At 40.0% G+C, this 27,525-nt stretch overlaps 1 protein-coding gene across 6 annotated transcripts in view; it reads right to left on the bottom strand.

The window, feature by feature from the left end:
- Nucleotides 1-24,353, bottom strand: part of SLC38A9 (solute carrier family 38 member 9) — a 52,124-nt gene extending 27,771 nt beyond the window's left edge. Inside the window, exons 1-10 of one of the 6 annotated variants that reach the window (XM_018077308.2) lie at nt 22,906-23,016; nt 22,005-22,130; nt 17,501-17,652; nt 9,555-9,687; nt 8,763-8,884; nt 8,550-8,613; nt 8,348-8,441; nt 7,312-7,482; nt 4,713-4,772; nt 2,367-2,564 (exon numbers count right to left, since the gene is read on the bottom strand). In XM_018077308.2, coding sequence (XP_017932797.1) covers nt 2,367-2,564; nt 4,713-4,772; nt 7,312-7,482; nt 8,348-8,441; nt 8,550-8,613; nt 8,763-8,884; nt 9,555-9,687; nt 17,501-17,604 — 946 coding nt within the window. In that variant the 5' untranslated portion in view covers nt 17,605-17,652; nt 22,005-22,130; nt 22,906-23,016. Of the gene's footprint in view, nt 1-2,366; nt 2,565-4,712; nt 4,773-7,311; nt 7,483-8,347; nt 8,442-8,549; nt 8,614-8,762; nt 8,885-9,554; nt 9,688-17,500; nt 17,653-22,004; nt 22,131-22,905; nt 23,020-23,932; nt 24,132-24,319 lie in introns of those variants that run through there. The other 5 variants (XM_029961560.1, XM_018077309.2, XM_008932087.3 and 2 more) reach the window with 5 other exon arrangements.
- Nucleotides 24,354-27,525: the final 3,172 nt, after the last annotated feature.

Here is a 27,525-nt window from a genome sequence, read left to right as displayed (position 1 = left end):
GTACCACCATTTGGGAAAATCGGTTGTGGATGTACTGGAACTTGTTTTACAGGATTATCAAGCAAGCAAAGGGAAGAAAAATTAACTCCCTATTAACTGTAAGATTCAAGCAAAGCAGCACAGAAAGCACAGCCTATGGGATTGTAGTGGTTTGAACCAGGTTTTCCCCCCTGAAGCTAAGAAAATGGTAAAACCCCAGGGGGTGGTGACCCCTGGAAGTTTTGAAGTTCTGTCCAATCTGCGCTCCTGCGAAATGTAAACATACCACAAGCAAACGGAAGAGAAGGTTAGTTGTAGTTTGGTTGTAGAAGTGGTAGCCATGTTCTGACACCACGAGAAAGGGGCTCGGAGCCCCTTGGGGCCTCTGCCCCCCCCTCAGCCCCAGTTGGGGGCTACAGAGACTTGGAACAGTGTTAAACTGGACTATGTGTCTGTAGCTGTGAGATGTTTCTTCACTGTGAGCAGCAGCAGCAGCGGCGGCAGAAGCAACACTGGCTGGAGAAGGAGGCAGAGAGCCAGGAGAGATAAGACCAAGCAGCAACAAAGGCATGCAGCACCAGAGAAAGAACTCCTGCAAGGAGAGATAGAGATAGATAGAGAGAGAGAGAGAGAGAGCGAGAGAGAGAGAGAAGCAGAGAGACAGTTTTGGGGGTAAGAACTGAACCAGACCCCCCACACTCCTTGGAGACCCCTCACATCCTAGAAGGGAGGGGTGAAGTGCACCATGCACTGCAGAGAGGAGCTGAGAAGCTCAGAGCGTCCTGGGAAACTGGACTGGGATGGAGAGGAAATGCAGAGGGGGGTGACCTTGGCCTTCCCCCCACCCTCACCACTGCTGCCAAGGTGGCAGCCTGAGACTGAGCACAGGAGCTCTGGTAGAACTCTTGAGGCAAAGGCTTTCAACTGAATGCTGCCCAAGATGTTCTGACTCAGGGGTGAACCCCCCTGAGGAAGGGACTTTCACAAAGATGCCCCTGCACTTTGTGATATGCCTGTGGTGAAGCGAGTTTAGTCCCTGCTGGCAGTCCACAGGTGAGACCTTTGCTTGGAGTCGAAGGAGAGCCAAGAGGAGAGAAAGGAAACCTCCTTGTGTCTTGAAAGACCCTCGTTTGGAGACGACGGGCCAAGGGGCTTGGAGATCCCCTTGTGTGTATTGAAAAGAAATCCAGCTACAATAATCCAGCTATCAGCTGCTGCATGTGAAGAAGACAGATGACTGCTGCCTTAGAAGATACTGCTGCTCAGAGTAGAGACTAGAAGGGATCTGTCCTTCTTCCCTCCTGGACTTTTATTTGGAGGGGGGAAGAGATCTGATCCATTGTAAATACTTATGTCATGGTGGAGATAGTTGTGATCGTGTGTATAATGTATTATAATATTTATTTGTACAGTCATTGTAATATATTCCCTTTCCCCCATTCTGAGTCTCGTGTTTTGTCTGGAAAAAACACATCTTATACTAGGTTGAGATGGGGGAGGGGGTTTAGACTAGGGAATTAGAATTTTGGGGATCTCAAACCATGACAGGGATTAATAAACCAACAACCTCCTTTGAGGCACAACATGGGCTGCCAGGAAAATACTGGAAGGGTGGCTGGAAAGCTGCCCAGTGGAAATGGACACCTGTGGATGCTGATTGACAGTGGCTGAACATGATCCAGCAGCATGTCCTGGTGGCCAAGAAGGCCAATGGCATCCTGGCCTGTATCAGCCATAGTGTGGCCAGCAGGACCAGGTCAGTGATTGTCCCTCTGTACTGGGCGCTGGTGAGGCTGCATCTGTGACATGAATACTGTCAGTTTTGGACCCCTCAAGAGAAGCAGGACATTGTGGTGCTGGAGAGTGTTCAGGAAAGAGAAAGAAAGCTGGTGAAGGGTCTGAAGCACAAGTCCTATGAGGAGTGGCTGAAGGAGCTGGGGTTGTTTAGCCTGGAGGCTCAGGGGAGACCTCATCTCTCTATAAAACTTCCTGAAAGGAGGTTGTAGTCAAGTGGGGGTCTGTTTCTCCTCCCAAGAAACAAGCAATAGGACAAGAGGAAATGGCCTCAAGCTGTGCCAGGGGAGGTTTAGACTGGATATTAGGAAAACTTTCTCCTCAGAAAGTGTTGTCAAGCATTGAAACAGGCTGTCCAGGGAAGTAGCTGAGTCACCATCCTTGGAAGTATTTAAAAGATGTGTAGACGTGGCACTTAGAGATATGATTTAATGGTGGACTTGGCAGTGCTGGGTTAATGGTTGAACTCGATGACCTTAGAGGTCTTTTCTAGCCTAAAAGAAACTACAATTCTACTTAATGGAGTAGCTTTCACTGTCTTCTATACATTTTAGTTACAATGAACTAATGCTTTCATAGTATTTGTTACCTACCTAGGACATTAAACTTTGCAAAGAAGGATGGAGACTTCAGATTTAGCATGGGTAGAAGAACAGCAATCAGGTAAAATGGTACTGTTTGTGATTTGTTCCACCACTTCTCAAACAGTGTAAAACCCGTAATGTTGTCAGCAGAGAACACCACACTCCTGTTCCATGGCAGGTGACCGCTAGCAGCACTTGGACAAATGACTGGAAGAAAGGAAAGAAAAATATTCTCACATTAAAAGAGTTTTACTTGCACAGAATATTCACAGCCAAGACTTGTGATTTCTGATGTGTTTTACCTATTGAGCACTGCTCAAAAGTAATGCTCGACATCTCAGTTCCTCACTTCTATTTGGTTTTTTTAATCAGGAGTTCATTGCTAAGATTCCACTGCTAGGCACCTTGCACACTAATCTGACAGTGCTACAGTTCTTCCAGCTGAGCACAACAAAGATGATAATCTGTCTGAAGCCCAAGCTGTGGGACAGGATCAGCTTTCAAGGTCACATACTTATAACTAGGTGTGTTCAGTGCCTATGTGCACCTGTTGGATCAAATCCTAGCAATGCACCTCTGCATCTGGCTGCAAATTTAGCATCCTACTCTGTCCCTGAACACTTCAGTAAGATAGGAACCAAGATGCAAGTACTTTTGTGTACAGAAGATCTTGAATTACTGCACATTGCTCTAGAAACTGTAAACTAAGGATGGCAAGAAAGCAACTGGCACATCTAAAACTCACACATTAAACCAAAAAGCTCTTGACATCTTGGTGCTGTGCCAGGGCCAAGCACATCACTTGTACATAAAAGAAGAAATTTAAGACATGCTCCCGTAACACTGCTAAAAGGCAACGTCACACTCTTGTTACATGGTGGCTGATCAGTGGCAGCACCTGAACAAGTGACTGCAACAAAACCAACAAAACAAAAAGATTCCTTGATAAAATCATGTTCATTTGATTTTTCTAACACATGACTATGAAGTTATGTGTTGAAACATAAACCTGTCATATTGTTCTCATAACGTCTTATTTTAAATCTTGGCATCCCGCAATACTCAATAGCCCCCTTCCTACACTGGCTGCACTCCTGTTCTGTTAAAAAGGCAAAGGTGTAAAAAGTGTTCTGGCAAATTTCATGCTTAACAGAGGATTGTCTTTCAGACCCTGAAAAATGCTTTTGTTCTTACTGATCTCCTTGGTAGCCCTGAATCTCCTGTCGAGAGCCACTTGAACATCTGGCAGCCCTTAATTTTGTGAAGCAGATGCTTCAGATCTTTTATTTGGTGGAGGACAGTGTGGAATATTGTTGTCTACTCTGCCTCCAAGATATACTCCCCTGCTGCACAAGAACAGGAGAGAACAGCAGAAGTAGGAGGGAGCACAAGAGAAAAAGCACTGCAGCAGTTACTGGTGTCTTGCTGGTAAGGACTGTTGGAGAAGCAAGATTCAACACCAGTGCAAATGCAAATCAACTGTTTTTCAGAATTATTTTTGAATTCCTTTGCCTGACTCTATCATCTGCTCTCTAGAAACCCATCTGCAGCTTTTGTGACACACAGCTGCCCAGCTGGTTAGGATATGTTTCCTCATTTCTTATGCACCCAGGATGGAGAAACCTTTCTGCTTCTTAACAAAGCACTACAAATTCAGTCACTACTCACAGGCAAAAAATCATGGGTTAACAATGCCTGCCTTGCTCCTGCCTTCATTCTACACTGTTCTGCCTACTTAAGAACTCTCAACAGACCTATTTTCATACCTGACTCCATTTTCTCCTCTTAGTTGCGCGAATGTGAATGTACGACTCTCCAAAAAAACACAAGAAGAAGTTCAAGTAGCCTGACATTTGTTTCTTTTTTTGCACTCAGCATCATAAAAGCTGTTCTTACATAAGTTTTTAAAAAAAGAGTCTTGGTGCAGAACTGGTGAGTAGCAAAGCTGCCCCATAGAAGATTTTAAACAGTAAACAGTTAAGGCGCCTCAACTTCAGGGTGTGAAAGTTAAAATTCCTTAAGGTAATTCCTCATTGTGCAACTACTGTCAAGAAGTCTAACATTCATGGTTTTAAGGAGCATGTATCTGGCATACCCAAACTTGTCATTGGCTTTTTAATACTTATTCTCACACCCAGTTTCTTTTCTCTTTTTTTTTTCCTCTCCAATTATTAAGCTCTCTAACTGTGTGGTTATTTGTGAAAGTACAAAGGCCAGAGAGAAAATTACAGGTTTTTTAAAAACATAGTTAGAACTTACGATATATACTTTAGAACTGGAATGTGGTTAGGCATGGAAACACGATGATTTGCCCACCCCAAACCAGGAAACACAATACTATTAAGTGCTTCTTACCTTTGTTACTTCCATTGGTGCCAGGAACAATATCTGTTACATTAATGTCATGAACATAGTCTGAAAAGAAAAATATCTTGTTATCAATGTCCCAAACCTACTGTTAGGTATTTATCTGTTGACTTGATAAAAATTAGGTAAGAAAATATTTTTTTTTAAATTTCATCAGAAATACAGCAGCCTGCACCCCCTCCAGCCCCAAGAGGATATTTTAAAACAATTTTAGAATTGTTCTAAAGTAGCTCCACACTGTACTACTTTCTTCTCAGCAGCCCTGTCCATTTATAGAGTTCCCAAGATTCCATGCTCTCAGCTGATGATTCCTGTTCCACTAGCACACCTCTGCTTGTCCCAGCTCCTCGGTCTGCAGGGTTGGACAGTAGGTCAGTGAGGAGACGCATCTTAAATCCAGCCTCTTTTGGGACAGAAAAAAAGGGCATGCAAATATGCCCTTAGTCCAGATGGTATTATACAGAAAAAGCTTCCCCTACTAATTTTATTTTTTTTTTTTCCAGAAAAGGCTCTGCGAGATGCTTTTTCCATGTTGTATTTTAAAGATGGGAAACTCTGGAAAAAGGTTTAAGTCTTACTGTCTGCAGGCATCTCTAGCAGTATTTTATTTGCTGTACACTTCTGTGATACTTTACTGCTCTACCACACCAGTTGTTTCCCAGTTTCTGCAGCTTCACCTGTATGAGGGTATTGGATATCAATTTTGTTCTATTTATGTATACATACACACAGAAAATGCTCCATCAGCTTGGAAACTGAATTATTGTGTCACTGATTAAATTTTGCTTCTGCTGCATGTGGCTGTATTACACACACTGAAGATCAGCAGGGCCAGTTGGCCTCAGACTTTTTTTAAAAGCAATTTACAGCAGCTTGTTTCTCATAAAGAACACAAAAGGTCTTGTGGGAAGAAAACTGGTTTTCTTTCTTCATTTTGATTTATGACACCGTGAATCACAAACATACTTACTTCTTTTGGTTCAGTGTACACAACAATCAGAAGATTTAACTAAAATCACTGATTACCTCCTCACTTCACCACTGTTTTGGGATGCTAGTTAAAAAAGAAGTACCTAGTGTGAAGCCATCAAAAGAATTAATAGCTCTTACAGAACTAAAGCACTTTAAGATTAGTTGTAGATGGCTGGCCAACTAACATTTCTTCTATACTTAAAAAGTGGTTTAGGACCAGCAATTGCATTTGTGGATTAATTTTTGCTTCATAAAACAAAAAGAGAACAAAAGCATGGGACATCATGTTAAAAAAAATTAAGACATGACATTACATTGGCTCACAATTCTTGCATTCTTTGTGTACTACTGACTTCTAAACCATCCTCCCACATGAAATCAATTTGTTCCCACCTAAAGTGTATATGCAAATCTTTTAAAAAGTCATCTGAATATATTAGAACTAAATATAGTAGCCTACTTAGAATACTTAGAAATACCTGCCTGGAAGGTGCCATTGTGTAAAACCTACATCCTATTACCCATTTTATAACCTAGTAATTAACTATGAAAGTTAGGACAAGAATCCAATGATTGTTATCTCAGAGCAAACAACATAAGTAAGAATTCTGCACAAATATAGATAAGTGATAAAATAACATGCCAACCCCAGGGAAAAGCAAGTGTTTCGATCATTTTGAATTGTGCTTATTAGAATTGGAGTTATCTGGTTTAGAATAATTTAGGATTCAAAAGTTACACTTATTAAAAATAACCCCAAGGCTATAATGAAATGGCCATAACAACATATAAATTAGGTCAGCTGTAAAATACATCAGTCATTAACCAATAAAGCATGTCCTTCAGGGATGTTGGGAATTCTAATTAAACATTGTTTAAGAGGTCTAAGTATCTGTGCTGTTATTTGCCTCAGAGATTTGCTAACTCCTTCAAAACAGAAATTCTTAAATCTTAGTTGAGCTACTCAACACTATGAGTCAGATTGTCAAAGCTCTCAATTCCATCATCCATTCCCATAACTCTATCTAACTGACTGTACCCACAAATGCTTCTATGTCTGTGCACATACAAGGGTGTAAATAATCGTCCTGTTTTGTAGCAATACCACACGCTGCATTGTTCTTTCACTGTGCTACAGCTCATTGTTTTTTCACAAACACTTGCAAAACCTTTCTATATAGCAACACTCTAAGTGTGTTTGTTGAAATCTGGAATGAAGCTAGATTTTTTCATTTCATTAACCTGAATCATTTCAACAGTCTAGCCTATTATATGGCTGTTCAAATAGTTACACACAAAGAGGGAGTGAAAAGACAAAGTGAAAACAAGCAACCAGGTTTAGGTTGTTTGAATTACACCAAGAAGCCTCATTACTGACATGCAAACGAGATGAATGGTACTTTGTCTTTCATTAAAACCGCACTTTGAGAGAGAGACTGAGAAAGTGGCTTTGAAAACACACATAACTGTGCCCACAACACCACATGCAGACTTGATTTTGCATGCAAAGTAGCAGGAAAATCATGATTACATAAAACAGACCTTTTCAGTGTAAAGCAAAGTCTTGATCTTTCCACAAGATTGCTGTAAAAGTTAACAATAAATGTATACTTACTGTATATAAACTTCCCTGTGTTGAACAGAAAGTTGGACATAAGCACCCAATAAACAACCATGGCTCCAACAAGCGATATCATAGAAAACAAGAGGCTTGACCACTGACCAAAGGATCCAAAGTAATACTTGCAAACATCTGGGAATTCCCAGTTTGAGGTATCTATTAAAGCTGAAAAAGATACAAAAACCAGAAATATACTTTAACAAAATCTTATATTAGAGTCAGTAGAACTATTAATGAAAGACTATGTTCTTTTTTTAGAATACTCTGACACACAGCCACAGTGCTTTCAAGGACTAAGAAAACTGCTGGTAACTTTGAAATATAATATTCATTAAATGTTCAACCAAAGAAGCCTGAAATAGAGACTGTTATCGTGGCCATCCTACTACTTTGACCAAGAACTGTTCCTCAACAATTCCCTTGAAATGCACTGCCACAAACTGGAGGTCTTAATGGCCTTTATTTGAGCAAGTGAGTGGTTAGTTTATGCACAAAAGCACCAACTACAAGAGCTGCAAGATGTTTGTAACAATAAAACTACATTCTAATTAGAGCAGCTGGCAGTTGGGTGACTGTCCATAAATTGTTTTCAACACAGAATACACACAAATATTAGGTTAATACAGATATACAGAACAAGGGGATGCAGCTACAGCCCATGCTGTTCCACTGTGTAATTTGGTCAGAAATATATGTAGAGAACCAGACAGTGCTTCTGGAGAAGAGAAGCCCCTTCCTAAGTCCAAACACTTAGTAAGTCAACATCTGAAATCCTGCTTTTAAGAATTTGGGTTTGGCTATACCACCTAGGTCCCAAGCAACTGAAGGATCATCTAATAATGAAGACGATCATTTAGCTTACAGAGCTTAGATGCACACTAAAAAAATAGAGAGACATCGAAAGGCACAGCTTTTATTTGCAGGTCAGGTCTAACATATAGTTAAGACGTAGATAAACTAAGAATCTATTATATATCTGTATTTCACGCTTAAAGGAAATATTTGCATTATAAAGCTTTGGATTTCTTACGTATTATTTGCCGTGATTTCACAACTCTGTAGCAGCAATAAAGAGTCAAAATGCCCATGAGTAAAATGAGAATAATTCCAGAAGTGAAGCCTGCCTGTTAAGAGCGAGAAATACAGCTTATTTATCAATATACTACAGAAAAATGAAGAGCAAGCCATGATACCAAAAATGTTTTCATACACATACATTTTTCATAGTTTACCTGTTTTATTCCCCATGGGATACTTAATATGGATGTACCCATCATTGTATTCCATATCATAAATCTAGGAAGAAAAGAAAATAACTCAGTGAATAATTTAAGAATCCTTCTTATTTCATATTGCCCTCTTAGTTACAATAGTTATGCATGCAATATAGAACATTCAATAATAATGCATTTTCTGGTTAATATATGGGAAGGTGCTTAACATACATTGTCACTAGACTGGAGTTTTTACCGTAGCCATCTGTGCAAGTGTCAACTTTAAAAGCAGTTCCTAATGGACTGTAGACGTAGATTTCATCAGGAGCTGGGAGTACATGATCAGGAGCAATCTAACAAATCGATAAAAAGTAAGATGTATTAGTAACACCACAGTAACTATTGTACCAAATACAGCAAGTCAACCATTGTAAATCACAAAATGTTTCCAGGACACTACATTATTAAAAAGAAAAACCAACAAAAAGCCCCAACCCAAATGAGAAAAAAAAACCCCAAACCAAAACCAAACCAAGCCAAAACAAACCAACCAGAAAACCAGATAAAATGTTGTACTACGTTTATTTTCTCCCCAGGGGAAAAAACCAACAGTTGATAGGATTTTTAGCTAGACAGCAGAAATATGCATTTTTCTTCTGCAAAATGTCTGTAAAGACACTATGCATGGATCATGCAAGTTCAATAGTTCAATCACTGCAGCTGACCACTGTTTAAATCTCATAGATGGGAGAAATGAGGTCATACATCTGGGCAGCCTGGATCATGTTATAAAATTCAAGTTGTTTGTATGTTTTCTTTTAATGGTGAAGGCATTGCACAAGAAGTAAATCACAGCTTGTGATAAAACAAGACCTATTTAAGGCACTCAGCTACGGGTTATTTAGTTCCGAGCAAGCTGCAGAGCGATTCTTCCCCACCTTTTATTTCTCCTGCTGATACAAATCTAGGTTGTGGAAGACCCAACATGCCAGAGACCACTCAGTTCATGTGGCCCTGCCTTACCAATGCCCTGTCTGCAGGGGAGGTGAGCCTGCTGTAGTAATGAATCCGCTTATTCATTGCTGAAGCTTCCTCAGTAACTCTTTGCACATCGTTGTTCACACTGACTATGTTTGTAGGCTCCACATGAAATGGTCTAAAGGAGAGAAAAAAAAGAAAAAAAAAAGAAAACCCTTAAAACCCTAGAATACAAGAGCTAACACACAACTCACAGAATAGCTCATCAACACTCAGGATGATTCTCTTATTCACTGACATAAAGCAAATGCAAAAAAATATCAATGCCATGAAGGAAGGTGCCATCCATGAAAGAACCATGAGTTTATATCATCCATATTAAAATGGTCTCCTGCTCAGATTCTGCAGGGCAGCCTAACATCGAAATTCAGACCTAATGTACAGTCTGTTAGTTCTCAACAATGAATCACACCAGAAATACATGTTAATAACCTTGGGCAAGCTTATTAGAGCTTATAATCAGTGTTCCCAGAAATAGTGATGAGGAACAGAAAGCATGAGAATGCAGAAGCAGAAAGCAAAGAGAGGAACAAGCAGTGGTAATGAGGACCACCTATAAAAACGGTTAGGAACTACTAATTTAGGCAAAAAACACTGTATGGAATTGTGTTTAATGGGGAAAGAACCAAGCCCAAATAAGTCCATGTGCCCATACTTTTTTTAAGCCAATGCAACGGAGAATGGAATTTGTCTCCCTTCCTCTTCCCCACCTGAGTTAGACTGCAGGCATGGTCACAGACACTGAAGGAGAAAGCAGGCACATCACATGCCCCTTTTTTTCTCTGCACTCACAGAGGTAGAGCAAGCAAAGTAAAAGTTACAATACAATATAAATCCAGCTTCATCCAAGGGGTACTACTAGATAAATGTGACCAAATCAAGATATTGCAAAGTTTTTTTTTTAATCAAGTATAATTTACTTCCATATAGGTATACTTTGCTCTAGCATACATTCACTTCTAGCACTGACAAGCTAATTTCTCAAACAAGAGAGAGGACAATGGTGGCCTTTAAGCCCTGGTACGTTGGGGTTTTTTTCCTTTTACCAGGCTTTTTAATTTTTAAAACTACCTCAACAGCTTTCTGATCTTCTTCCAGGTTGATGTTTACATCACTTAGAACAAGAACCACTCCAAAACCAGGACCCACAAGTTTCTGACTACCAAGGACAGAAATTAGGTCAGAAATAAATCAATGCCATTTCTCCTGTAATATAAGCAAAATCTATTTGAACTGACTGATTGTCAATACCCATTTCTGTTCCAGACTACAAAGGAACTTGGTCAACCCTCATGCCCCAGCTCTCAACACCAATAAGCATTTGTACCATGACACCACCTTTCACCTGGAAGGAATACAAGGAATACAGTTTTCCTCTATCTTTGGAAGAGATTAAAGTAAGTCCCTATTCCTGTGTACTTGAGGGGACATAGCAGGTAGGATTATTTATGAGACTAAGAAAACCTGACTCACAAAAGTGGAAAATAGAGAACACAAACTTTCCTTTCCACAAATTCATTCTTTTCTTCATCTTAAACTTAATTAATTCTTACATCTTGTTTCATCAAGTAAAAAATGGCTTAGATTTGCTAAGTTGTTTCCCACTTACTGAAATGCAAACGAACACTGAATTTTTAAAACACTCTCAATTGCCTCTTTTTTCCTATGATTATGAGGGGGGAAATCTCTGGTTTGTGTTTGATTTTCTGTGGTGTTCTTATAAACAATTTAGAGAGATATCTCAATTGAACAAGAATAAATTTTAAGCAATAAGCTTTATTACTCAAGTCCTAGGCACATGGGGCTAACTAATTCCACAAATAGGTAATGTGCAAAAATACTCATGGATTGTCAGCTCTTAAGGACTTCACCTGTTTTAGCTTAAAATTTATGAGTCTGGTCCAATCACTGGACACAGCTAAAACTATTTCATTAGAAGACCTGCAAAATAAAGACTGTAGCTATGAAAACAGGAAAAGTAATATGCTTAAATGCACCCCCACCTCCAGTCATCTCTCTGCTGATTTCTTTTTGAATCAGTGACACACACTGTACTTAGGACACTTAAAGGTATGTGTTTTGCTAGTTTTACAGCAACTGCATAGTGTGAAGACCTTCATGAAGATTTCCTTGAAAATGGTGTTCAACAACTGCTGATATGGACGTCAAAGAAAATTCTTCCAGAGTGGAAGACAGCAGGAGATTATTTTTAAAGTAATTTAAGTAGAAGCCACAGATGATTTTAAAACTGAAATAATAGAAAACATAAATACAGCATCCTATTCTATAGGGAAAGCAGTGTTGTTAGTCAACAACCAAATATAAAGAAAAAAAATCACATGCGGCAAAAACCTATCTGTAGGTAAGAAATTCTTTAAAGACAATTAATTTTCTTCAGTACTATCAACAGGGTCTGGATTAAACAAGGAATTTTTGGTATAGCACGAAACAGAAGCGTATGATCCAGAATCTAATCTATGGGTAAGGAAAATAAAATTTAAAAAGTCCTAAGAAATTCTACATATCCATTACTTCTGCCTCCTGACTGAAGGAGTACACACGTTTATTGCTGCCAACACTTGAGCTACTTCCCCTCCTGATCCTTTCTACTGTACATCTGTTGAAAATGAAAATTATGTTAAGCAGCAGTTCATTTTGTTTCTTCTGGGGTACCACTGCACTAGGCCTACAGAGAAAGTCACTGCTAAAACAGACTGACCAGACTGACCACCCATCAGCTTTATGTTTCTTGCAGATCTCTTTGAAATCAGTCTGACTTGGATGCTGACTCTGTCAGTCTGACTCTGCCTCCCAAGAGGGAGGCTGGGAGGGAACCTTCTTCACTGATCACCACTAGAAAAGGGCAGCATTCTGTCTAGGATCAAGGTCATTTCCCTGCTCCCAGTAACACCCAGATCAAAAACTGATTGTAGGGCATATGCAGACAGGAGCCTAAGAAGCTCTCTCAAAGACTCAAAGAAATTCTCTAAGACTGAGATTTTCAAAGCCCAAAGCAGGTAGGATATAATCTTGGATATATTTTGAAAAACTCTGTTTAGGAACCATATGTCTAGTGGGCAAGCACTCCTGTACATGCAAGCATTAGCAGTTGCAACAGATTTCTATTAAAATACACTGATTTATAAAGGTAATTACATTATATGTCTCACATGGCAAAATTATTATGAAAAGGATGGTGGACAATTTGATCTGGGGGAAGGGGAGAGGTTACATGACTGGAGGGTGTGACTGTGGATGTGAAACAGTGCAGACAATTTCCATGCACTGAGATAAACTATAGCGTCCATTAAACTTTATCCATACTGAAAAACACAATTACAATTAATATTTCATTAAATAGCCTGAAAAATAATGCTCTTTTGCCAGGGCATCTTTTACCACATCAGTAAAACAGAGTTGTTTTCCACAGCACCATGAACATGGACAACTGCAGGAACTCATGCAGGAGGTCCACACCTTCCACACACTCCACTCCACTCCACACGTGTACTTCAGAAACCATTCTCAGAAAACCTGCAGCTAAACTCAGCTTTTCTCACTCACACAAAGGGACAGAGAATAAGAATTCTCTAGATTTGGAAAAGAGAGAAGAGAGCCTCTGTCCAAACTTCTTATATTTTGAAGTTCAGTAGCAATATTTGCAAGCAAAGAAAATGAAGGGACGCTCTTGATAAAGGTTGTTTCCAAATATTGTGGTAGGCAAAGTTCAAGTGTTGGATTGGAGTGTTAGAGGGAACAGCACAATAGGAACATTGGCAAACTACATACAATTTTGCAAATGCATAAGGGTGCTACATCTTTCTTCTGGATATTTGCAGCAATATACTACAACTTTTAGAGCAATGAAGGAGTAGGACTAACATCTATCTCAAGTTTTAAACTCAATAATATTGTTTTTCAAGTACCTCTGCTGAAGTATTTTTAAACATCAAACAACTGATTCTGGAGTTCTGATCAAAAATGTGCTAAGTATTGAGCTGTTAAAATGGAATAGAATTTTTTGTGCCACTGTGTCTTTTGGCTCTACATGACAGTATTAATGACTTCACATAACACAAACTTTTAATTTTTAAACAAATATGAAAAAGAAAAACTTCTTTACAGGTTGCTTTAGAATTTCTTTCCTCTTCTCCAAAAAGATCACGAGGAGCCATTTCTCTGACACTTCACTAATTTACTTTTCAGGAATATAGTAGGATTGTTACACAGAAATAAATTAGTAAATTCCTATAGCTTTATTGTTTTATTGAGTTAACAAATTATTACAGGAATGCTGTATATGGCAGAGGAGAAACTGAGGAGTAAAACTGATTCATTATATGGGACACTAAAGTAAGGAAAAGAAGTCATAATAAGACTATACTCATAAGATGCTATTTCATAATTGGCAACTGCCTATCTGGATAAGAACACCAGCCACTGGAACAGACTCCCCAGGGAAATGGTCATGGCACCAAGCCTGAGAGAGTTCAAGGTGCCTTTGGACAACATTCTCAGGTACATTGTGTGATTTTTGTGGTTGTCCTGTGCTGGGCCAGGAGCTGGACTTGAGAACCCTTGTGAATCCCTTCCAACTCAGGATCTTCTATGATTACAGATGTCAGTGTGCTTCGCTTAAGGAAACCTGTGCCAAAGAATTCCATGACTGACTTTCTAAGCTATCTAAATTTACTGAAGCATTGTAAACACTGTGCTTACAGTTATCCTGTAAGATCTTCATTCTCTTGGCAATGCCTTTTACTTAAAATTTTTCTGCTTTCATATCACGATTACAGTTATTACAGCAAGAGCATGAAAGTATCTTAAAATGCTGAATGCAAAACCAAAATAACCTTTCAAAGCACAAAATTTTAACAAGTTAAGAATCATAAGCTTTACCTCACCACATTTCAGTCACTGTTCACTCTTCTGTGTCAAAGGCAAAAATATTCTACTCTTTGCTTACAAAGAACTACGAAGGTTCTTAATTACAGAGTTTCCAACTCTTTCCAGCTAAAAAGAGTAATATTAGGAATTTGTAAAAATATTAGCAACAGAGAAAAATGGAAAACGCAATTAAGTAAAATGACCACATGGGTGTGGAGTGGTAAAGGCATAATGGATGCAAGAAAGATAGTTTTGCACAGGTTGCCAACCACTGTCTGCATTTTTGTAAGTTAAAAGAACTTTGAAAATAAAGGGAATCAACCTCTTTTGCATGTAAAAGGCTTCTCTGACTGCCATCTACAGACACTGGTTAATTTACAACTTTAATTTCACCTGCTGATGTCTCCTGCATTGTGAGAAAGATGTGACTTCAAAAAGAATAGAAAAATGCTTAGAAGCCTTGATCTCCCTTTCACAGGAGGCATTGTCAAGGTTTTTCATATGTAAAATAAAGAACACGAAACATCAACTGCTTCTTTGAAGGTTCAAGTATTCCTGCAGACAACCGCAGTATCTGTTGACATTAAAAAGATTTAAAGAACAACCAAAAGAAAACATGAAACTCCCTCTCTTGCATACAATAATCATCAATAAGCCACTGCAGCAATGACATTCTAGTTTTTAAAGGGACCTACAAAATGGGCAAAACACATTAAATACGGTGTGAGTAATTCGGGGCATTGTGAAGAACAATAACATCCTCTTTAAAAGGATTAAAAGTGGGTTTATATTTCCCCCAAATTAGCAAAACAATACTAAACAAAGTAATTTACAACTCTAACAAACAATTAGCTTATTGTTTGTGTGTAAACACTGAAAAGTATGCCTTTCAAAAATCCCAAATCCTCCAAGCTATTAAGAAAACCAAATAACTATGCAAATGCCATCAAATCTCAAGCAACTCAAACAAAAGAACAGAACAGCACAAACAGTAATTACAAGCAAATCAAACAAAACCCTCGAAGAGCTATCTCAACCAAAGGAAAATGACCAACCACCAATGTCGGGTCAGGTTTCTGAACAGCGAGTCAAAAAAAAGAGCAAAGTAAGCAGACCATACTTTGCACTGTACCCCTGCACTTGCACTGTTTGATACTTTTATGCATAATAAACCTCCTTCCCGTGAGCTGCTATTCCCTAAAGGTCTAATGAAGAAGCCCTTCATACTGCCCACTGCTCTGACTACAAGTGACAGAGACCCTGATGGCCTGTTCTGAAGTCTGCAGCTGCCTCTTCTAATACAGAGATGGAGTTCAAACTAGTTCGGCCCCACTATGATTTCCAGGCCTCTCTGATATCCCAGGGCTCATGCCCTTCATCTTTGTCCCTCTGCGTGCTTAGAAGGCAAAAAACTAGATTGCAGAAAATGGGGGAATGAACTCAAGAGAGGAGCATTATGGACAAAGTAAACATATCTGCACAGCTGGAGGCTGTGGAGGTGGGAACACAATCCAAGTACATTTGCTTTCAGGGAGGGAACCAAATGCCAGGCTGTGGCATTTTAAGAAGTTGAGTCTCCAAACCTGGGAAATCACAAAGAAAAAAGCCAACAACACAATAAGAAAACAATACCTAACCTCACTTAAAAAAGTGAGTCTTGGTGTTTTGATATATCAAAAAGATGTAAACCTCTCTCATTGCCACTGCATCACCACGCCACCTGAAACCCACTGCTCCTCTTTAAACAAAATACATATTTCCTTCAGAACAAGGAGCTTCCAAAAGCCATATAAACTAGCAGTCTTCTTATGCCAGGAGGGGCTCAGATACTCCCCAAAAATAAGATAGAGCAAGATTTCGTTTAGCACAATTGCCTTTTCCCACATGAAGGTACTCTAGCGTTTCCTAACCTTTATATACAGGACTCCATATGCTCCTGCATCTGTGCTCAGTTTGTTCCCCTGGGCTCACTCAGACCCTTATCCTTCTTCCTTTGCTGGCAGACAAAAGAGAGATTGTTTAGCCCCTGGCTCGCATATAAGTAGGCTCTGATGGCTTTCCAAAGCAGCAGGCTGAGACAGCAGCAAAGCACTATCATAAAAAACTTTCTTTGGCTGAAGTGAATCTCAACAACAGTATTTTGTATACAACAGTGCCATCTTCAGTTTCTTCAGGAAAACTGCTTTACTGAAATACGATGTTGGATGCAGAGGGGAAAAAAACATAAACAGGGTCCAAGAGGTGGTACAGGGCTAATCCTTCATATAAAATTGCAGAGCTGGTGCCTCCAGATAGTATCAGAAGGGTAGTTCCCACTCCAATCTCAGTTTTGGTTCCAGGACTAGCCCACAGAAATCTTAACTGCAGCAGAGGAAGTCTCCCACTCCAACCTCCTTTAGGAAACAGAGCTGTTAAACTCTCAAGAAAAATGCAAAATAACCACTTAGCTAGATAGGTATTGTTTTTGAAGGCACAGCAGTAAGGCTGGACTGCTGAATTTTTCATATTTGTTCAATCTCAAAAAGCACTACATATTTTTAACTTGAAAGGCAGTAAAGGTCACTCAGTTCCCTTAGTACTAACAAAAAATGTATTTTTCCAGCATCACCTGCAGAATGCACACAGCACCATCTACACATACTGACAGCCATTTACCTACACCATCTGGCAAGCTTTCTTGCATGATCTCTACATTTCAGTTGGTTGTGCTAAATAAAAAAAATCACGCACCAGTATACACACATGATATTCCATGTTTGAAGAGCACTTTAAAAGCCACATGCCAAGTTCTTATTGCAGAACTCTCTCTGAAATGGTGGCAATAGAAAAGTCTTACCCTTACAAACAAAACACAGTAATACCACTTGTTCACCTAGTGCCTGGAAATAGAATAGTATCATATACAGACAAAGTAGGAACTGTTTGTATTCAGATCCTAGTTTCCAAATGTTAGTCTTTTGTCTTTGTAGGATTCTGTTGTTAAAAGTAAAGATTAAACTACTCCTTGCTATATAATAATTCTGTAGGTTGAGCCTTCCTCATACCTTTTGCACTTATAGTCTTCTGGATTAAACTGTATATTCATGATTCCATAATTGCTTTCATTGCCTCCCACAGGAACCAAGATAGGTTTGGTATCCTCTTCCATATTTGGTGAATGCGTCTCCTTCTTTTAGATTCTGTCAGTTATTCAAGCCTAAAAAAAATGAGACAACTGCAGTTAAGTAAAACTGTGTCCCTGCTACAAATTTAACACTGGCAGAATCCCACAGCTTCAGAAGCTCCTGGGGTGCAAAGCACCTTCACCTTGCCACTTGAGAATTCTCATTCCATAATGCAAACATCACAAGACAGGTAAGGTGGGAACAGTATTTTTTTAGAACACACTATCCATTTAAGTAAACTGGCCAATGTACAACTGTGCTCTAAATCTCTTTTAGCGCTGCAACAGGCAATGTGAATTAAACTTAAATCTCTAAAGGAGCTGTGTAACAGTACAGCTGAGAATAATTTATCAGTTATTAGAGACTACTGTTTCACTACAGTACTTCAAACTTTGCAGCAGACACATACATGTGCAGTTTATTCCAATTCCACAACAAGGATCAGATTATTGCAGTCTACCGTGTCCAAGCTTTTTGAATTAAAGGCAATAAATAGTTTAATAATGCATTAATAACAACTATTACATGCATTCAGACCACTATGGGCCAAATAGTGGGGAGCAGACCACTTTCAAGCTAATGGATTTCGACTTAGATTGAATTACAGTCCTCATGGGGGATTTTCTGTGGTCTTGTGCAGCTAAACAAATGTAATGGCTTTAACAGCTCTCATCCCTGCTACCTCCTAAAGAATTCCTCAGCCAGGACTCCTTCAAACAAAAATGGTAGAAGCCAGGATGCCTCCAAACAAAAATGGTAGAAGGATGTGCTCTTTCATAATGTTTCAGAATGCTTTAGAATGTTAGGCTGATGGAAAGAGATGACAATCAGAGCTGGCACAAGGTAAGGAAGGGATAGCACTGGATGTTTGAAACCTGGGGTAGTGATGGAAGAAGACAAGATGGAAAGAATAAGGTATGTATCATCCTTCTGCATCCTCATGGAAATACACTGTGAGGGCCCAATCCCAGAAATCACACCAACCCTAGGTAAGCAGTGACACAGTTCTACCCCTTCTTAGCTGCATGTTGTCAAACCTCTTCCATTAGCTTATCCTGTTAATACCTCTAGAAAAAAAACAAACCAAATAATCTGAAGGAGACAACGAAAAAGGAAGGAAAGTTCCACTCTCTGGGGTTGAAAAAAATTGCTAAAGGAGGCATAAGTAAACACTGAAAGAGCATATGACAGGGACTGCAGAAGCACTAAGGCTGGCTCAACCTGCTTAGAAAGTGCTTTGTAGAAGACAGACACAGGTAACGGCTCTCTGTTTGTAAGGGGAGAAAATCATTGGAGGGCCCAGTTCATGGAAATAGTACTGAAAGAACTAGTCCTGCCTTTGACAGCTCAATGGCATTTGTGTGATCCCACACTGAACTGGATGGGGAAGATGAAAATTAACCTTCCTTTCTTTTGCTTTAAATCCAAATCAGTGTTGAGCTTGGGGCTTGCTATCTGTCTGGCAGACAGATAGGCACACTTGCATGCCTGTCCAAGGAAAGGGATAGAGCATGGATTAAGCCATTTCATCTTGCAGTGCTGACGGTTTCTTCCTAGTTTCAACACCCATGACAAGAGATTTGAGCAAAGTTGCTGAGTTTAAAGGCATGATTTTAGCTCGTTCATTTTCTCTCTTTGAGCAGACATAAGTGATCAGTGGCAATAACTGAGGCAATCTTAAGAGCCTTATTTGTACTTGCTGATAGCTTTTCTTTCTCTTGAACTTCATTTTTTGCTGTTACACTCTCTAAAGCTTTTTCCTGTACCCTTTTCTAGAGCCTTTCCAAGACAGGAATTCTCTTACCCACGCCAACTTACTGCTTCCTCACTTTTGCCACTCTAGACCTTCTATAAACCACCAGTTTTGATTCTTTACCCTGAAGTCCTTCTCTTCCACAATATTGCTGCTTGTTTTTTGGCCTCAACTGAATGTCTTACTTTCTCTCATCCTTCTCAGTTTTTCTGGTGACGCTTTAGCGAATGGATTCCTGCTCCTCATTTCCTATTTTCTGTCTCTCCTACACACTGCCAAAATCACTTTCCCAATCCGCCTTTACTTAGCACTGCCTACAAAGAGATATCTTAGTTCACACCAATATTTTTACTTCCTTTCATGTGACACTGTTCCGTTCCAAACTCCATTTTTGTTCACTTCTGTTGGTTCCCCTTGTTTTTCTACAGCAACTGTATTACCTCCTTTCTCCTTACTGATATCCTGCACTCTTACGGTTAAAATTCACCCCAGTGCACATCAGCTTCCTGCAGCAACTAAATACTTCTGAAACAAAACCACAGGCCCCAAAGATTTCACACACTGCTACACCTATACCTCTGCCATTCCCATTAAAACACGAGATTATCTTCTTTTATTCTATTATCTTTCTTACCTGAACATCTTTCATGATTTTATGAACAGACACACCTAGGTCTCAAACACAGACCCCTCATTTTTTCTGCATTTTGCATCTCTCTTAAGAGTTTAAATCACACTTCAGGTCTAGCCATAAAAATGAAGATGAAAATTTAAAGTCCTAATGCCTGAATTGAAAACTGAAATAAATTCAAATCCCAAATACTTGGAAGTGTTTTTAGACAGAAGTTTTTGTAAGACTGCAGTTCTGAGATCCCTTCCTTCCACAGGCCATGGTTTATGACACGGATTAAGCAGACATCAAATGCATATCCCTTCCTTAAAACCAATAATTTACTTGTGCTTTACAAATCAATCTGACGGATGCTGACAACACTGATTACCAGTTTGATTTTCTCCACACTGTGGCTATAAATTAAGAACCCAGAAGATTTTATAGTATTCTGTGAAAAAAAATAATCCTTCTTGAACATATCACACACTAAGTTTGGCTTGCCAGCATGATTTAGGGCTTGTGGAGCTGCTGTTTATTGACTCTTCAGGGTCACTTAAAAGCTGGATTTGCGAAGACAGTTTATTTTTTAAGTGCTTATTGTTGATAACAATGAAGCTTATGACCAGTGTCTGGTTACTCTACAAACAGAGGCAGCTATCACACATGTAAAGGCTGCAGCTGAAGTCAGGACAATTTAAAGGACAATTTTAAGCAGAAGAGTAAAATGAAGAACAATGAACCTGATTAGCCTCTCTTTTATCTACAATCTATGCTTTTTGACTGGACTGCACTCTCAATAAACATTTTTAATACATGGAATGGAGCAGCTGGAGACATAAACTCATGGCACTTTGTCTTCAGCAGTGCTATGAGTTAAAAGCAATGCTGTTCCCTGCTGCTCATGCTGTCTTTCCTCCCCCTGTCTCCGGTGGCACAGCTATTTGTCTTCTTTTCTGTCTTGGTGGAATAAGTAGGACTGTGGAACAGATCTATCTAAAAAAATAAATCTAAAGAGGGATACAGTTGTTCTGGTGCTGGCTTGGAGTTGTCTAGGTTATAGTTTCGTAGAACCAGCAGTTTCACTGTCCAGTTGAAAAGACTATAAGTATGGTCTGGAGAAGAAGGCAGCACTAATAGAAGTGTAATTAAAGCCACAGCCTGGGGGATCACACATCTTTTACATTATGTTACCCCTTTTCTTCCCCTGCTCCTTAGAGTCTGCTTCGTGTAACACTGGACAGCAAAGGAGCATATGTGTTATGCACCACTGAATGATGTTAAATATAAATATATTTAAATATATTATGTTAAATATATTATATATTTATGTTATATATAAAAATATATTTTTTATATATTTATATACGTTAAATATAAATATAAATCAAGTTGTTCTCAAACTGAGCTTTCAAAATTTGTGGATTTTTTCCTGTGTTTTAATACCTATCCTTAGAATAAGGATAATGCCAGTACTTCCTATAGCTCATGGGCATGTTGAGAAATTAACTTTTACACAAAACTTAGTGATACGTAGTAAACACTGCAAATATCATCCAAGAACAGTTATGATTTGTTGAGCAGCAAGTAAAGCAGATCAGCCTCACACTGAAGTGAAGATCAAAGTGAGTGCTAAATACCTTTTACTAATTAACTGCAACTATAATCTTATTGATAAGGCAGGAACAAAGGAAGAAATTTTATGTTCTCCCCTGAAGCACTGTTGTATTGCTGCAGAGGAAAAAGAGACTCTAAGAATATTTCTCTGCATCCATAGTTCTTTTCCTTTCCAATCCAGCTTTGGCAAGGAAAGCGTTTGATTTTGCTTGTGAAACTCCTATCATGTAACTTAGTTCTCCAAGCATTTGACTCCAGAAGGAAATACTCTGGCTTTGCTACCCCCAGGAAAGTCAACGTTAAGTGCTCTTGAAACACCTCCCTAAGTTGTGCTTAGGACAGTTAAGATAAAAAGGTAGCTCTTCCACAACAGCTATTAAAAAGAAAATACATCTTTGACATACCTTTGTAGTATCAAACCCCTCACAAACGTGGAGCAACATTGACACTAGCATCTTTTAAGAACTGCTGTACTCTGCCTTAAAGCATGCTCAGCTGTCCTTCTTCCACTTATGATAGAATGGCTACATCTAGAAAGAAAATTTGAAATACTTTTCCGGATATAAAAAATCCATCCAAACTGCTAGCACATCACAATATGTTTGGGATCCTCTTCCATGTAAGGGTTTACAACAGCAATCACTTTTTCCTATCATATGCTATCAACACAGTCCTCACCATCATTACTATCTAATCAATTACATCTTCAAACACCATTAATGTCAAGGTATCCTCCAAAGCGCAGAAGTCTGCACATACTTGGAATCCTGTTGTCCCTTTTCAGGATATAATTTCACTGGTTGCCAGTGGCGAAGCTTAGTATGACCTGTTGCCCTATCTATAATTGTCCTAGAAACACCTGAAGCACTACATCAGAAGGGCAGCAAAAGGGAACAAGTGGATCAGAATTTACTAAACCAGTTTTTCTGTTGCTGGTCATAAACTGTGAAGCAATACCTAAGGGTATGCAAGTTATTATTTCCCAGTCTCATTCCAGGAAAGACTCCACATGGCTTTCAGATGGTAATCTTAACAGGACTAGATCTTCATTAATCCTCACTCACTTGCCACTATGAGTTTCTGCTTTTGCTGCCTTCAGGTTCTCTCTCCTGGTTTCAAAATCTAAAAAGCATCAAGGAGCAAAGAGAAGCCCTCATTGTAGCCACAGAATATTGGCTGTTCTGTGATCTAGTCCTCTTTGTACTGTATGGCAAAACCCTTTTAGTTTGCTTGGACAATGAATTTAACAATTCCAGTTATGTCTCAGTTACTGACATGTGTGTGCTGATGCTTTAAGACACCCACCTTGACAGATCATTCAGAGTGACAGGCCAGGCCATGCAAGAGGGTTACCAATCACGTTTACTCCACAGCAGGAACAAACTGTGTTCAGTCAGTCAGTCAGTCATCCCAGCCATCCTGTGAACACAGACTGTGCTTACCCGCTTTGTAGGACTGGTATTGACCAGAGAACCTCCCATAGTGGGCAGGAGGAGGAAGGCAGAGAGGATCACTACCCCCACAGCCTCTATCATGCCATCATGGTGCTAGAAAAACAGCAGCTGGAGCACCGAGAGCTATTTATGCTTCAAATCTTATTTAAAGTCAGTAGTCCTAAAAACTCACCTCATACTCTTGGTTTAAACACCAGAATTGGCTAATCAAAGTATTTCGTTCAAATAAGGAAGATTATTGTTAGAAGTGCCAATTAGTGTAACCTGGTCTCCTCTTAGATTCTGAGCAGGCGAGTGGATGAATAAAGCTCAAGGCACAAATCTCAAGTAAGCTGCAGGCTGAGCATACATAAAGTATGAGAAATAAGTCTACACCGAAAGACAAGAACTTGAGCACAAGACAGCAGAGTTCCTCAGTTCCTCTTTTGGGGCAGCGAATCCTCCATCAGAAGGCACTGAAGGATTCTATACTGGTCCTGAAAGTAGCAGCATATATTAAGAGCTCCTTAAAACGGGCACAGTACACGATCTCTCATGGCACCTTATGGACACCTTAGTTTGTTCACGCTCTCCTGTAACTAAATTGGTCAAAGGTGAGTAAAACTGTATAAGCAATGGAAGTTAGCAACTTTTTGAGAAAAAAAGACTCTTGAATGTACAAGCTGAACTACTGCTGAGCTTTTGTGTAACTCTGAACCAAGGAGTATATGGTCACTGCCATATGATAAATTTAAGTAAAATTAAGAAGAAACCGAACTTGTTTTGTCTTCAACAGGTAAAGCTTGTATTATTTGTTTATGTGTATACATATATATTTGTGGGGACTGTAAATAAATACTCACAAGAACATAAAACTATCACCTTAGGAGCTAACTTACATTTTAAACACCATTTTTGCTTTAAGCTTAACGGGATCTCCCTCAGGCCCGTGAAAACTGATGCAAGCATTTCGCTGCTCCACGGACCGCCCGAGAAGCTTCCATGCCGTTCCTGTACCTCCGACACTGCTCTGACGATCTGCCCACGTTCCCGCGAACCAAATACGGCGTGGCCGGTCAGTTCCCGCCGCCAGAGCGGCTCCCGCTCGGCCCCTCCGCCCCGCAGGCGCCCCGGGCTGAGCCGGCGCGGGGCTGTGGGGGGCGGGGGGGCGGCGGCCACCGCGCACCGTGCTGCTCTGCCGCGCTCCACACCCTGAGACCCCCCCACGGCTTCCCGCCGAGCCGCCCTGCCTGCCTTGCCCTCGCCGCTTGCCCCGGCTCCTGTACCTGCTCCGCTCCGGCGGCCCCGCGGCGGCGACAGAGAGTAACGCGCAACGGGGGGACAGCCCAGGGGTGCCGGGACGCGTAGTTCCCGCGGCGGCTCCGACGAGGAAGCCGCCCCGGCCTCTGCGCAGCGCAAGGACTACGGCTCCCAGGGAGCCGCGGGGCGGGAGCCGGCCGGCAGTGTGTGTCAGCCCAGGCTCCGCTGTGGGGTCGTGGAACGGAGAAGCATGAACTGAGTGTTGGGAGGAAAAGGTTCTCACTTGCTGGTGATGGCTGATGAGAGGCCGCTAGTGAGAAACAAAACAAAACAAAAAACGCCAAACAAACCAACAAAAAAAAAGAAGCTCACCCGTTTGCTTCCATACTTTTGCAGCCCAAAGTGGTGACAAAATGTATGCATAACCCTTGCCCAAAACAAACCGTGCTGGTCTTCATGTGACTGGCTACGCGCCTTCTGTGGGGAACGATGTAAAGTGGGCCTCCTGACCTGCTGAGAGAGGTATGAAATACTTGCTGAGCAAAGGACACCGAGCAGAATAAACCACACGGACAATCTCCCATACAATACATTTAAAAAATTCACTGCTTTTAATCCTAGGTTGATTTTGTTTGTTTGCTTGTTTGTTTTATGGGTTTCGTCTGGATTTTTTTTAAGTTTTTTTTTGTTTTGGTTTGGTTTTTGGGGTATTTTTGTTTGGTTTTGGTTTGTTGGTTTGTTTTGTTTTGTTTCTTTGTTTTTCTTTTTCTTTAAATTTGATTCTACTTAAATCAAGTTGGGACCATCCTTTTCATAGTTGAAACACTGGTTAACATCAAACTCCAGGGATATTTATAGCTCATGCTTGGAAAAACTGCTGAATTGCAAGGAAAACAGCAGAGATAGCTTCCCCATGTGAGAACAGTACAAAACAAGCTACACATAAATCCCACCCTGTACTTCCTGTTCAAGTGGAGCCTAAGCCAAATTGTGTGGCTAGCAGCAGGACTGCCCAACTGTTCTGCAAGAAAACTGCTGTGTAATTGAATTTCAGACTGTGGATGGAAACAAGGCAGCAGAGACTTAACATCCTGAAATGCAGCTGAACAGAAAGTTGGTTGGATCAAAACTCTTGTTTCTGTGTATCCCAGCAAATTCACCATCAACTTTCGCCTCTGAGCCACTCTTAGAATCCAAATGTATGTTGTGGTTCTTGGCCATTAGAAGATTTTAGTTGATGAGTCGAGAAGTCTATCTAACTGCTCTCACAGGAATTTGAAATGCAGCCTTGTATTGGTGCTATGAAAGTGAATTAAACTGAAAGCCATAAAAGCAGAGTTGTGTGAAGAACTGTTTTTTTCAGCATGCAAGCATCTAGTCTTACTCTTGCAAGCCTGTCTTCTGTGTCCTGTGCTGTGACCTGAAGGGTAGTCCCTAATGACTTGTGCCATTTGCAGCCTTAAGGAGGCAAAGAAAAGTTTTAATTTCCCAGAGAATCCTCTAAGGATTGGACATTGATTTGTTCAACTAATTGAACAATTTCATTACAATTATCATGTAAATTCTTGCCATTCACAACATTTCATCATTTGCCTCTCCTGGTGTGGTGGAAAGTAATTTGGAGGGAATACATAGTGTCCTACAATGAGCAGAATCAAAGGAATAAGGAAAGAAAATAACTCTCCAACTCCATCTACTGTCACATGACATCTGACTGTAGGCAAAATTAACTGAGATCACCTGCTATTGATTACAGATCTTCTACCTGACTGCATTCATAGTTGCTGCCCCTGTCTACCATTAAAGTTATTAACCTAAAATGTATCTCCTTGAGTGAAAAAGGGAGTGCAGAACATGAAGTTACTAGAAAAGCTGAGGGAACGGTAACCTTTTGATGGAAAGGAGGATGAACAATCTGAAAGATTTCAGCTTGGCTTAGCTGTTCCAGAGTAGCACATCTGCCATCAACCATAAATTTCTCAGGAGAACAGACACACTTCTCTTTTTTCCTTAAGGTGATCCAAAAATAGAGCTTCAGTGCAATGAAAACAGTAGCCATTTTGTCTCACGAAAGCAGCCTACTCTCTTTCCTTGTTTAGACAAAAAGATGGTGTGTTAAGAAGTTTGCACAGTGGGTGATATTTAACTCATGAGCCTTCTAGTTTCAGGTGCTGCTTCAGGAATTTATGAATAGTTTTATACACTTTCCACAGAGATACTCCCACTGCAAGTTCTTCATCCTTGGACGTTGTGTGTTTTGCTGACTACTTATTGAAAGCTAATAACTGCCAGCAGCCATCTTTGCTACTTGCACGAAGCACAGCATAATATATATCACCTAGTGGTGCAGTTTTAACCTCACTATGAGACAGAGAAGCTGTTTAAGTTTCTTAACTGCCTTATCCTGTCTTGATGCTCCTGAAAAATGAGAAGCTGGAAAGGACAGGGCTTGACTGACAATGGTTAAGGGGAAAATAATGAAAGCATTAGTTCAGAGACCACTTTCCAAAATTCTCCAGCTGCTGCAGGAATTTGACTTGGTGCCCAAAGCCCCTACTAGATGTTCAGAATTCCACATCTGCTGTGACTTCTCTGCAACAGAAGACAGAAGTTCTCAACCAAGTTTTTCAAATAGTTTTTCTGATGAGGAAAATCTGTTTCACATGGTGGAGCAGGTTAATGAGTATTATCAAGTTTATGAAATATACTTCCTGTATGTTTTTCTGAACAAGCATTGCTGGATTATTCCACACCATGAAGAGAGATACAGAGAATACACATGCTGCACTAGCAGCTCAGAAACACAAGCAGAAGTGTCAGAGTACTTGCCACCATTTTAATAGATGTATTGAACTGATACGAGTCCTATAGATGTTCTCCTGCACTCCAGCAACATCTCCTAAGCCAGGAATTTTGCTCTCTTTCTTTTCTCTAGCAAGTCTGGTATTACAAAAAACAGTGCGAAAGGGGTGTTGTGCTTAAGTTTGGGGTTTTCTTTTATTTTCTTTGTTTTGTTTTTTTAAATATATAACCTCTTTAACCTAATTTAATGTATTTTAAAACAAAATTTCAGCAAAGTGCTGTTAGTTATCATGCTAACGCTTGAAAAACGTGTTTGTAAACAGTAAAATTATTAATGTTTTATTTGGGGTTCCGCCAGACTGTGGATTTCACTTTTATCAGACGTTTGCCAAGCAAATCCCGGTGAAACAGCTCTACATAAGGGAATTCA

The sequence above is a fragment of the Manacus vitellinus genome, unplaced genomic scaffold, assembly GCF_001715985.3.
Source record: "Manacus vitellinus isolate BGI_N305 unplaced genomic scaffold, ASM171598v3 scaffold_36_pilon, whole genome shotgun sequence".
NCBI classification, from domain to species: domain Eukaryota; kingdom Metazoa; phylum Chordata; class Aves; order Passeriformes; family Pipridae; genus Manacus; species Manacus vitellinus.
This window is presented reverse-complemented; position numbering and strand designations above follow the sequence as displayed.